This window comes from Mustela nigripes, chromosome 5 (genome assembly GCF_022355385.1).
Source record: "Mustela nigripes isolate SB6536 chromosome 5, MUSNIG.SB6536, whole genome shotgun sequence".
NCBI classification, from domain to species: domain Eukaryota; kingdom Metazoa; phylum Chordata; class Mammalia; order Carnivora; family Mustelidae; genus Mustela; species Mustela nigripes.
Genome location: NC_081561.1, coordinates 86,682,454 through 86,696,210, shown reverse-complemented (window position 1 = coordinate 86,696,210; position 13,757 = coordinate 86,682,454). Strand labels below are relative to the sequence as shown.

The 13,757-nt window shown below is 40.1% G+C and overlaps 1 protein-coding gene across 3 annotated transcripts in view; it reads right to left on the bottom strand.

Annotated features, from left to right (window-relative positions):
• ARFGEF3 (ARFGEF family member 3) overlaps positions 1–13,757 on the bottom strand; it is a 180,359-nt gene that overhangs the window by 81,109 nt on the left and 85,493 nt on the right. For all 3 annotated transcript variants that reach the window (XM_059400808.1, XM_059400810.1, XM_059400811.1), the window contains 2 exons: positions 11,669–11,711; positions 9,335–9,413 (listed from right to left, as the gene is read on the bottom strand). In XM_059400808.1, coding sequence (XP_059256791.1) covers positions 9,335–9,413; positions 11,669–11,711 — 122 coding nt within the window. The remainder of the gene's footprint in view (positions 1–9,334; positions 9,414–11,668; positions 11,712–13,757) is intronic.

Sequence of the window (13,757 nt, the reverse complement as noted above, 5' to 3'; positions counted from 1 at the left end):
GTGCCCTGATAGGAGACAGGGTCTTTGACACAGGCCATCAAGTTCAAGGGAGGTCCTTTGGGTGGGTCCTAACCCAATATGACTGAGGTCCATATAAAGTGGAGAACACTGGGCACAGAGACACACACAGATGGAGGACAATGGAAAAGACCTAAGGAGAAGATGGCCATCTGCAAACCAAGGAGAGTGGTGTGGGACAGATCCTTCCCTGAAGCCCTGAGAAGGAGCCAGCTCTGCTCATATCCTGATCTTGGATATCCCACCTCCAAAACTGGGAGACAGTAGATGTCTGTTCTGTAAGCCACCCAGTCTAAGGAACTTTGTTACGGCAGCCCAAGCAAACTAATACAGTTTGGGGGAGTTTTTTTTTTAAATTAACAGACTTCGTTTTTCAGAGGAGTTTAGATATATAGAAAAACTGAGCATGGAACAGTTACCGTGTTCTACATCACCGGGAATGGCTACCATTAAAGAACCAATATGGATATATCATTATCAATTAAATTCCACAGTTTATTCCAGAAACATTCAAACTTTTAATGTGTTCAATTGTCTAAATTTTTCAAACGCTACTAATCACATTATCTTTTATTTTTATTTTATTTTATTTTTTTAAATTTTTTATTTTTTATAAACATATATTTTTATCCCCAGGGGTACAGGTCTGTGAATCACCAGGTTTACACACTTCACAGCACTCACCAAAGCACATACCCTCCCCAATGTCCATAATCCCACCCCCTTCTCCCTAACCCCCTCCCCCCAGCAACCCTCAGTTTCTTTTGTGAGATTAAGAGTCACTTATGGTTTGTCTCCCTCCCAATCCCATCTTGTTTCATTTATTCCTCTCCTACCCACTTAAGCCCCCATGTTGCATCACCACTTCCTCATATCAGGGAGATCATATGATAGTTGTCTTTCTCTGCTTGACTCACTTCGCTAAGCATGATACGCTCTAATTCCATCCATGTTGTCGCAAATGGCAAGATTTCATTTCTTTTGATGGCTGCATAGTATTCCATTGTGTATATATACCACATCTTCTTGATCCATTCATCTGTTGATGGACATCTAGGTTCTTTCCATAGTTTGGCTATTGTAGACATTGCTGCTATAAACATTCGGGTGCATGTGCCCCTTTGGATCACTACATTTGTATCTTTAGGGTAAATACCCAATAGTGCAATTGCTGGGTCATAGGGCAGTTCTATTTTCAACATTTTGAGGAACCTCCATGCTGTTTTCCAGAGTGGTTGCACCAGCTTGCATTCCCACCAACAGTGTAGGAGGGTTCCCCTTTCTCCGCATCCTCGCCAGCATCTGTCATTTCCTGACTTGTTGATTTTAGCCATTCTGACTGGTGTGAGGTGATATCTCATTGTGGTTTTGATTTGTATTTCCCTGATGCCGAGTGATATGGAGCACTTTTTCATGTGTCTGTTGGCCATCTGGATGTCTTCTTTGCAGAGATGTCTGTTCATGTCCTCTGCCCATTTCTTGATTGGATTATTTATTCTTTGGGTGTTGAGTTTGCTAAGTTCTTTATAGATTCTGGACACTAGTCCTTTATCTGATATGTCATTTGCAAATATCTTCTCCCATTCTGTCAGTTGTCTTTTGATTTTGTTAACTGTTTCCTTTGCTGTGCAAAAGCTTTTGATCTTGATGAAATCCCAATAGTTCATTTTTTCCTTTGCTTCCCTTGCCTTTTGCGTTGTTCCTAGGAAGATGTTGCTGCGGCAGAGGTCGAAGAGGTTGCTGCCCGTGTTCTCCTCAAGGATTTTGATGGATTCCTTTCGCACATTGAGGTCCTTCATCCATTTTGAGTCTATTTTTGTGTGTGGTGTAAGGAAATGGTCCAATTTCATTTTTCTACATGTGGCTGTCCAATTTTCCCAGCACCATTTATTGAAGAGGCTGTCTTTTTTCCATTGGACATTCTTTCCTGCTTTGTCGAAGATTAGTTGACCATAGATTTGAGGGTCTATTTCTGGGCTCTCTATTCTGTTCCATTGATCTATGTAATCACATTATCTTTTAAATGGTCAACATTTTGAGGCACCTGGGTGGCTCAGTGGATTAAGCCTCTGCCTTCGGCTCAGGCTCAGGTCATGATCTCAGGGCCCTGGGTTCGAGCCCTGTATGGGGCTCTCTGCTCAGCGGGGAGCCTGCTTCCCCCTCCTCTGCCTACCTCTCTGCCTACCTGTGATCTCTGTTAAGTAAATAAATAAAATCTTTTTAAAAAAATGGTCAACACTTTACTAATTTGAATTTGAATTTGTTTTGAAGGTAACATAGTTTTTCAATGGACAAATTATTTTTCTCAGAGTTATTATTATAAGATTAATCCATACAGCCATATTAAAAAAAAAAAAAGACAACTTCAGGGGATGCATGTTCTTATACCCAGACTAAGTTTTCTGTCTAATCCACCAGCAAGTATTAAACTCCAGGTGGGTGGTAAGTGACCGACAGGAATAAGGAAGAATTTGCTGTTTGAGTGCACATTTATGATAAATAAATATAATAAATACTAAGAGAATTCATTCAGGAGTCCCGTATGTTCCCAAAAAGGAGGAACTTGCTTTGAAAATCATTTTTGGTTGTGGATCTTTTCTCCTAACTTAAATAAATGCCAAAAGGAAGTTTAATACCCTCAATAGTTCAAATAACTCCCAGGAGAAGGGGGTGGACACGAGAGGCAAGACAGTGACAGGCAGACTAGAAACTTAAGACAGAAAGGAAGAGAAGTTGACACCAGCCCATCCCAAAGCCCCAGAGATTACACACACACCATTGCCAAACTGAGAAAGTTTGCACAGACGCAAGACGAAGGGTCTCAAGAAGGGGGTTCTGTGGCCCCCTCGTTTAAGGGCTATGTTAGATTTTTGGCAACAGGTCTCTGTAAAATCGACATCAAGTTCTAAAACTGGTTGGCAAGCTATATCCAAGAGCAAAATCCTGCCCATGGCCTCATGATCTAAAAATAATTCTTACGTTTTTAAGGGGTTGTAGAAAAACAAGAAAAATGAATAGAAACAGAGGTAGTATGTGACCGTCCACAGAAAAAGCTTGCTGACTCATACTCTATGATGATCTCCCTTGCCCAAAGAGAACTGCACAATGATTCGAATAATGCCATGACTCTGAAGAAGGGAATTCCATGGAGTGCTTGGGTGGCTCGAGCAGTTCAACATCTGCCTTCAGCTCAGGTCATGATCCCAGGGTCCTGGGATTGAGTCTGGCGTTGGGCTCTCTGCTCAGTGAGGAGCCTGCTTCTCCCTCTCCCTCTGCCTGCTGTTCCCCTACTTGTGCTCTCTTTCTTTGTCAAATACACGCACACACACATATATTTTTTAAAGGGAATTCTGCTTATATTTGGATATACTCTCCCATACCTGCTGACGGGGGAAGAAGAGGTGGGTAAAGGCTGAGTTTCCACAAAAATTATTACCATTTACCAAGAGAAAGGTGGTAGTTGGAGGAAGAATACAAAAGGTAATACCTACTTAGCCCTTCTGGGGCCAGGGAAGGACTTCATATTTCTATACCCCTACACCCACAAGCTTCCCTATGCTTTTGTGCAAGACATCATTCTTGACCAGAAAGAACACGTTCTTCATTCTCAAGGGACTAGAGAAACAAGGAAGCAAGTAGGTAAAGCATTGTGTAGGAACGGCTGCACATGAATAATTTAACACAAGGTTCTATGAGTGTATATGGGAGTGGCATCTAATCCTTAGAAAGATCCAGAAAGAATATCTAAAAGAAAAGGCATTTTCGGAGAAACCTGAAGTTCAAGTAGGAGTCTTCCATGTCAGGGCTGGGGAGAGGGTGGGGGTCTGTGGTTGGAGGGGACTGTGAGGATACTCAGCGAGAGGTGGGCCTAGGGAGGCAGCAGGGGCCAGACCAGGAAGGGATTGGGAGGACTTGTTCTGGACTTTATTCTGCAGGTAGAAAAGGGACAGGACCAAATGTACATTTTAGAACAACCATTCTGGAAGCTGTAGAAATGAACAGACTGGAGAAGGTAAAACAGAAGAGTCATAAACCAATAAGCCACATTTTGAAAAAGTTCTGAAAGGACCATCTCTGCTATAGTCTCAGGTTCCTCTTTCTGACCAATCACCGGACTCATTACTCAGCCATCAAAAAAAAAAAAAAAAAAAAAGAAATCTTACCATTTGCAATGATATGGATGGAACTGGAGGGTATTATGCTAAGTAAAATAGGTCAGTCAGAGAAAGATGATTATCCTATGACTTCAGCACGTGTGGATTTTAAGAAACAAAACAGAGGCTCATAGGAGAAAGGAGGGAAAAGTAAAATAAGACAGAAGCAGAGAGGGAGACGAACTATAAGAGACTCTTAACTACAGGAAAAAAACTGAGGGTTATAGGAGGGGAGGTGGGGTGGGGGGATGCGGTAACTGGGTGATGGGCATTGAGGAGGGCACCCGATGTAATGAGCACTGGGTGTTACATGCAACTGATGAATTCCTGAACTCTACCTCTGAAACTAATTATACACTCCATGTTACTAACTGAATTTAAATAAGATATAATAAAAAAATCATTAAGTGTCCCCATTCAAAAACATCTATCTTTCAAACTGGCAGTCTCACATTGCAGAACGAAAAGAACTGTAGACGATAAAGATTCCCAGTTTCTGAAACTGGAAATAGACCTGCAGGAAAGCCATGAGCAGTCATGTTTCCTCTGAGTATCTGCAGAGAACGCACGCGGCAGCAATACTGCAAGCCCGCGCCATCACACCCGATGATAGAGAGGAGGCATCACCAAGGTAACTGGTCTGGGAGTCTCCTTGGAGACCAAACACAGCAGCTTTTCTGTGGGCTGCTGCAGTCTGAAAAAATGGGTGCTCACGGCCTTGCATGAGTCACGTCACTAAATGAGCTGTCTGAAATGTAAGCGAACTCCACATGTGCGCTTTGCGAGATACACACGGCATGTGCCCTGTGTGTGTGCAGTTCTTATTTGTCTGACCGTAGACAGACAAATATGTGGAAGGCGTGGCAAGAAGCCAAGAAGCCAGCCAACCCTTTCAAAACACATGAGGAAAAATCTGCCAACATGGAGGGTTGCGAGTCCCTCGGCCGGGTCTTCCATTGGAGCATTTCATGGCTGGCAGGTTGAGGAGCTGCTGGTCTCGTTCTCTGCCCATCTCTGAACTTCTTTCCAGGCTCAAGAGCTATGGAGAACGACTCTTGTGAGTGGACCAATGGGCCCTGAAAGCTAAGGAGCCCCATCCCGACAAGGTCCCTGCGAAGGTAATCTGGCAGCACAGTCTGGATCTCTGGAGTTCTTAGAGTTTTGTTTGATGATGAATCATTTGGATCTTACCCCTTCCTCCTTGAGACAATTCAAATTTAGGTAGCAAAAGGAGAGAGGGACTTATGTAATTGTGTAAGAAGTGGAATGGAATTAAACACGTGATAGGAACACCTGACCTCTCATTGGTCCCGAGACTGCTTCGGTGTACACTTGTCTGATATTCGGCACTGGGAGGGGAGGGAAGTGGGGAGAGGCTGATAGGAGACCAATGGGCAGAGGATGAATAAATATCTTTCTAAGCCCAATTGTCCTTCCTAAAACCCTTGGATTTAAAAAGCATCATGTAACTCAACATGCCTAATATAGAGTTCTATTAATAACACATCTCCAAGGCATGTGAGTTATTCTGTGTACCTGGATAAATTTTGAAAAATCCTTCTGGGAGACTGAGCGTATCATGAATACATACCCTTACAGAGTAAAATGAGGTATGTGGGCACTAATTTTTGGAAATGGCTGTTGAGGGAAAGTACTGACCATAGTGTGATTTCAGAGGAAGAAGATATTTAGAAGGTAGGAGAAGTATCAAGTTTAGCTAGTAGAAATAAAAGGAGTTTGGGTAGCAAATTCAGAAAAAATTGTAAAAGATGTGGAAACTTAACAAGAAGAATAAAGAGAACCACCAGATTGAAAGTAGCCGAGAGCATGGTACCATCTGACCAGGTGGCCTTACAGGTCTCCTGCTGAAGCTAATGCTTAAGCAGGCTGTACCCCAGTGTCCTTAGCAACAGAACCCTCATCTTAGGGAAATGGAATCATGATGGGAAAGGCCATACTCAAAACACACTGAACAGTCTCCAGAGGCAAAATGATGGCTGGGGCATTGCATTGAAAAACCAAGCAAGACCATGGGAATCCTATAAAAACCATTAATTTCTATAACAACATGCCTAAAGCCATCTTTGAGCTAAAGTCCATTGAGAAATGAGAAATCCTAGAAAACCATGTATGTGCTGCATGAATTACTTTTCCTGTTTAAAATCAATTCCCCAGTCATATGGTTCAGAAAATGTTTTCATCCTTGTTTTAGTGACTGACAGAAATCTATGCCCTTTAGTTGGTAATATGTGTATACATGCATTTGCAGTGTGTGTTTGTGCAATGTATTTTCCTAATAATCTACAAATGTCTGATGTAAGAAGTTCAATGTCCCAAGCTGCATCATAAACCAGAAGTAGCACTGACAATTCTAAAAGTAAACAAACAATTTTAGAATATCAAGTATTTATCACATGTTAGGCACTATGCAGTTAAAAAAGTTCTATTTATCCCAAACTTCCTAGAAGATACCAATACTGACAATCTATACTAAGTACAACAGGTGTAACCTCAGACTGTCCCAGGTGTACTAGATCATGTGGTCACTCTACAAATGGCAGTCCCTTCGGCTGATGTTAGAGACATCTAGGTTTTAAAGAGCCATGAACTTGAAGCACTTATTGGACCTAGCTGAAGATAGTCTTGACCAGTGAACAATGGTATGTTTTAAATCTATCATTCATAGACCTATAGATTTGTTCAGACTTACCTTGGTGGCTGATTTTCAAATATTAATGGCATAACTGCCTTGAGGTTTTTTAATACTTAAAATCTTAGTTTTCTCTTAGTACACTGTGCAGGAAAAAAAAATGTGCAATTCCCCCCCCCCTTGATTGCAAGGTAATGAACATAGCCTTTATATTTTTCAAAGTTTTGATGGTCTTTGTTTTTTTCCCTCATAATGCTGAGACCTGAGGGGGTGGAGGAGGGAGAAGAAGCATCTTTGACAGCTGGCGACTGCCTAGTTACTACCAGCCAGCTGGGATGTCCCCCTGGGGAATACAAACAGTTTCACAGAATGTTAATATTGGATGAAGACTCTTCACAATGGCAGCAGAACAAAATGAAAGCCAATCTATGAATTGGTCTGATCAGAGATTTAAAAAAAGGAATCCTGTATGACTACAAAAATGACCAAATATCACCCTCCCCTGTAAATGACTCCTGTTTCTTCTACAATGACAGCTCCTTAACTGTTCCTCCCATCAGCTCAATAAAAATGAAGATGTCCCATCCTGGGAATGCCCCTACTTTCTGATAGCACCCAATCCTTGAACAGAGCCTCGGTTCCTTTCACCCACTCCAGAATGCCTAACTCTGGTTTGAATCCATAACAATCCCTCCTAACATCCTTTGCCTGATTACCCTTGGCTCCCCAGAGTGTACAGGCTCCTTCGTTAATACAAGTTGATAAACCAAATTCTCTTAGCCTCAGGTAATCTTTGGTTATTGGGACTCAACTATCTTTTAAGTAAATTTTCTCGTTTCATTCTTACAAAAACCTTAATATATTTTATATCACTAATAGTGTATCACACACAAATAATAATAAATAATAATTATTTTACAGGATATATAAGCTTTCAGTGGTTGAGAGCTCTTCACAAAGTCAAGAGGTATTAAGGGGCTAAACAGGTTTTACCCATCTAATGCAACAAAGATAAGGTAGTTGAGCCAATAGTGATTAAACACCAGATATGTTTATATCTTAGGAGAAAACAAGACAATGAGAAGCATCCCCCAGCTCTGACATAACCACTGGCCTTGCTATGAGGTAGTAGAACTAGGTAGGGGTGGAAAGGAGTGAGCACTAGAAGAAATTGAAACCTGGGTCATGGATACGTAGAGTGAATATATAACCTATCCCAGCCAGGACCCTGCCAAGAGTGAAGGAAGATGATTACAATCATACAGAATAGGTACAACCTGGAACCGTCCCAAGGTAATCAGGTCACATGAAGACTCTACAGATGGGGTCACTGTAGCTAGACATATCCCCTCTGAGGAAAAATAATGTTCTGCCCAGGGTCCAGGGGTGAGAGAAACTTGCAGGTGGGGCTTGTGGAAGAAGTGCTTTTCTTTTTCGCTTGTAGTACCTATGGATTCACTAGATCTCTTCATTGTTTAAGTGCCTAATATGAAGGGAGCTTCATTTGGACAAAATGTGCAAGTGACCTAAAGGAATGATGGATACACCATAAAGAAACCATTGGGCAAAAACTCTAAAGAGCCATTCTAAGTTTAGGTTTCAAAAATCCTAAGTTTATTTAAAAAAGAAACAAGAACAAAAACAAAAACCCAACAAGTTTCTGCAACTTTTCCAGCAAAGTGAGAAGCCTCACTAATGTCTCAACTAGACTATGTCTCCCAACTTTTTAGTATATAGGAAATTCTACGAGTAAAAGTTTTCTGAATTACCAAATATTCTAGTTACTAGCAAATTATAGTGTCTTTCACAACTCAAAAAGCATTTCAGAATTGTATTGTGTTATAGATTTTGTAATTAATTATATATGTAGCTGGTAGAGGCTTTTCATCTCATCTTGGAAAGTCTAGTCCTTTTATGATTTGGCTTTACTAAATATCCATGAATTAATAAGTTAACTTACTACCTGGAGAGTTGGAGCAGTGGATATCATCTATATGATCTAATATTGAGGATTAAACTGGCATATAAAAAATAAGTATATAAAAGAACAATGTGTTCTTTTCAAAAATACGCATGTGAACTCACATGGAAATGTGGAAATGTTAGAAGAAATATAGAAAGACCACAGAGTCTGTCCTTGCCATTAGCAGAGGTCAGTGAGAAGACTCATTTAGAGTCATATAGCTGGGATGTGCCCGGGTTACATCAACTAACTTTGTTAACTACCTCTTAACCAACATTCTTCTCACTCAGCTCCATGCTTGAAGGATTAAGTCTTCTTTGAAAACTATTGTTTTCCCATTTCTCATGAGAAAGTTATATCCTTCAGTCAAGGTATTGGTAGTGTGGACTTGCCCAAAGTCACTGAATAGATTTCTCAGGATTGGCAGGTGAATACCAATGGGGGTAACCATTGCCCCTATAATCTGTAATTGTAAGTGATGCTGTAGACAAAAGCTATCTCAGAAATAGACTAGTGGTGGATAAGAATACCAATGTTGAAGGCACTTACTTAATGGCGGCTTGCAGCTTCTCACACAGAACAGTAAGCACAGAGACAAGGTCATCACAGAGGGACTCAACTGTCGACCCTTCAAACAGAAGAGATTACAAGCATTAGACATTAGCAGAGGGCACTAGAAGCTTCCTCAACAGTCCTTCTCATCCTCTGCTTTTGATGTTTTCAGGACTGAAAAGAAAGTTTTCAGATGCTGAGCCTTCCTCAGGCCACTAAAATGATCATAGAAAATATAATTATTCATTTCTGAAGTAAAAGACTTCAAAAATTAGGTTCAAAAATAAAATGATACATTGTTTACTATTATAAATTAAACTCATTCACACTTAGCAAAAGGAGAGTTCATTAATTTAAGAAACAATACAACTGACAACAATTTCCACAATATTTAGGTCGGTAGACTACAAATGTATCCCTATTCTGACCTTTGAAATTTCTGGATCTCTTGAGCAGATTTGAGTTGCATCAAAGAGATAAAATGTGGCAGCATGGAAGAAAGATGGGCTTCTCAAACTAAGGAACCAGGAAAAGATGGCAAAATAACTTACTCCCCATTTGCACTACTTTACCTATTTTCCCAGCATCCTCAGGGCACACAGTTGCTAACAGAGCAATGATCAAGGCCAGAAGAAATAATTTTTCCTCCAGACATGTTCATGTTCAGAAGCTAGCAACAAAACACCCACAGAAGCACTGAGTGTATTGGAGAGAGGGTGAAATTTAGAATCTGGTCAGGTACTGGTTCACAACTTACTGACCATGAGAGTTTGGGTAAGCTTCAGTTCTCCCTTTAGGGGAATGGGTACAAATAATCCCAATCTCACAGAATTGTTGGGCCCAGTGAAATAACAAGTGAAAGCGTTTGTTTTTCTAATAACAAAAAACTTTAAAGATCTATACAATTGTGGCTGAGTATTTGATGAATGTAGAGATAAAAAAAAATGACCATGAGGTTAAGAATGATGGAGAAAAAAATGGCAAGAGCATCAGACAGAAAATGACAGCGAAGTCAGAGGAGGATGGGAAAGAGAAATAGCTAATCCTGAGAATTTATGCTCTTCCACGAAGAAACAAACCTGAGAAATGATAAGACAACAATAAGACACCACTAAAAATAACTAAAACCCATAAGTCCTTAAACAAAGTTTTAGATAAAAGTCAGTGGGTCCATCCACTTTTTACTAATATATATTTTTAAAAGATAAACCTGTGGCCAAGAGGACTTGGACCTCCTCTTTGGTTTATAAACCCAAAGTGAAGGTTTTACAGAACCACAATGACCCAAGAGAGGGAAAGACAGGTGGAGCTCGTCACTGGGAGCTTCCACAGGTGGTGAGATGCTGAAGCATGTTCTGGTAGGCAGCCCAAGAAGGGAGCGAGGGGGAATGAAAAACACAAGCTCAAGCAATCTTTCAGAGACGACTTAATGCCTTTCTCATTTCTTTCCTTCATTCTGTGTCTCCTAATTGTGGCTGCTTGGCTGCATTTCTTTCCACCTTTTATTCCCCTTTTCATCCTCTCTGTAACCAACTTTCCTCTCACCTCCACCTTGTCTTATTGTTAACATGCAAAGATATCAAAGAAAAGCAGATTTTCTAGTATTTTTTAAATTACTGAATAAAATATGAGATAAAACATGTTTCCATTTTCTAAATTCAATGGTTTGAATTTTTCATATCTTTTCAGAAAATACTACCAAACTAAGAAACAAAATAAAAGACCCCAAAAAACAAAACACAAACTACTTGTCAGTTATCGGTAGACCTCTGTTTTTCCTTTTCCTCTGGGTCAGAATGAAATTCCTTACCTAGATTTCATCTGCCACTTATATTGAGCTGTTTGTCCTACTGTCAGATTCCCTGTGAGATTAATTTTTTTTCATATTAAAAAAATGGCATTTCACCAACTTACTGTGGTACAACAGCTCTATGCCAATCAGGTTTCTACAACCCTCTATCCAATTCTCATTTTAACAATTAATAAACCTTACTTCATGGAGAACAAAACAAAGTAAAAACAAAACAATGACAACAACAACAACAAAAACAAAGCCACATAAAAAAAACCCTAGCCTCCAACAGGGAGGTATATGAAAAGTTACTCTCCTTCACAGAGTTGGAACAGAAATAGGTGTAGGGGCAGGGTACAGGGCCAGAAGGAAGGTTAGGGAACAGCTGATGAAGTACTAGCTGGTAAAGCAAAGCTAAGCAGAACCTCCGGAGAGCTTCCTGAGAGCCCCACTCACCTCTATATCCCCAGCACCAAGCACATAGTAGGCATTCTTAGACTCGCTTTTTAAACTGAACTAGCAAAAATCAAATGCAATACCTTGATTCCTGAATTCCTGTGGGACATCCGGGTTTTCAATTATCTAGCAAGGGAAACACACACAGGACAATTAGGAGATTCAGGCACCAAAATTCCTGACTCCTACACCATGAAAATTCTAGGGAACAAATGTCATTCTGAGTGGCCCCTCCAGGTCTTGATAGCATTTCATTACCCATGGTATTTGGGAGAAGCCTCTGATGTCTGGAACTGAGCTCATCAGTTCCTAAAATAATTCATTCCAGACTCCACAATCTTCATAAAGGTTTAAGCCCTTTGCTCATTGTATGATTCCAGGGCGCTGAGCTAGGGCCTGGAGCTATCCCTATGGAAACAGGTGAGTTACCTTTGCACAGATGGCTTGTTCCAAGGTCACAGCCTATACTTTGGTTGGCACCTACTGAATACGGACTCTTAGTAATGAGAAGGATTAAAATAGTGGTCTGTAGAAAGGTTCTTCAGTCTTCCTACCTCTGAGCACTGGGAGAGAAAAGGGTATTTTCTGGCTGATCAACTGCCAGACATAGAAATCCTCCCAGGGCACTGTTTTGTCTTTTAAACTTGTTATAAGCACATATTTTTACTTTTCCTTGTTCATCAATTTGCAAGCTCAGTGGCTTCCATAGCATTCATGGTGAAAGGCTATGTCAATATCTACAGCTCAGCAGTGGCTAAATAGATAGAGAGTGTAGAATAACATTTTCTGGAGAAAATACATCTGAATCATCTTTAAAGGACAGGAGAAGCACTACCACCTACATCCTAGTATTTACATATGTGACATTTTTGCTTTTTGAAATCAATAACTTAAAATTTAATAATGCCTTTCATCACCTAAATAATTCGACAATAAAGCTTGATAGTAACTCCAAGATCCTGACAGCACAAAATCAAATTGTGTGATCTGTTCTGGGAGTAAGGATAGCCATTAAATTGAAATTACAAGTGACTCATGAACAATGTGGGGGTTGGGGGAATCAATTAGCCCTAGAGTAAAAAAAAAAATCTGTGTGTCCCTTCTGACTCCCCTAAAACATGACTACTAAGAGCATAGTGTTCACTAGAAACCTTACCAATAAACATAAACAAGTCCAGAAACACATATTTTGTATGCCATGTGTAAAATATTCTGTTTTTTAATAACGCAAGATAGAAAAAAGAAAGTATTAAGAAAATCATAAGAAAAAATATAGTACTATATTTACAAAGAAAATCTATTAGTGGACTCACGTGGTCCAAACCCATGTTGTTCAAGGATCAATTGTACATTTCCTTCTAAGGTTTTTGGCATTCTAGATTCATTTTCTTTCTGTTGTATTTAAGCCTTCCTAATTCTGAGGTGGCCCATGATGCGTTCCTGTGAGGGGTCATGGTACACACTACATATCTTCCCCAGGTAAGGCTAGGTGGGCTGTGGGCGAACACACAGTCTCTTTTGAATGAACCTCTCCACTCCTGTAGACCACTTGCCTTTACTAGCTTTTTAAAAAATCACTGTTCTTAGCTGACAAAACTTAGGTCTCCTGCTAGTAGACATTGCATATGCTTCAAATATTAGCATCCTGAGAATTATTTTTCTGGGACATGGAAACATCTCCGGGGACTGCATGAGTAATGGAAAAGAAATGACAGGAAACACTAATTTTCCACCTAATTTGGGATCTTGCCTCAGGTTGGGTAAGTCCAGATGGTCCGTGATGAGCAGGACCAGAAGGCTTGTTAGACACATAATACCACAAGCAAAGGAAGATAACCCTCTGAGTTTTTGAGGTTTTTCTTTTTTTTTTTTTAAGATTTTATTTTTAAGCAATCTCTACACCCAATGTGGGGCTCAAACTCATAACCCCATGATCAAGAGTCACACACTCTGGGTTTTACCGTGAACTTTATAATGTGCCTGTTATCCTTCCTACAGAAGAGCAAGGTGAGCTAAAAGGCTGAGTCATTTCACTTAAAGCCTCATATTCTCCTTCTTAACATTTTAAAAATAAGATTAAGTAAAGGGATACAATGGAAATCACTTTGAAACTACAAAGTTTCGTTTAAATGTTTCATCTCAAAACATGGAGACACCATTAGTATTACATTA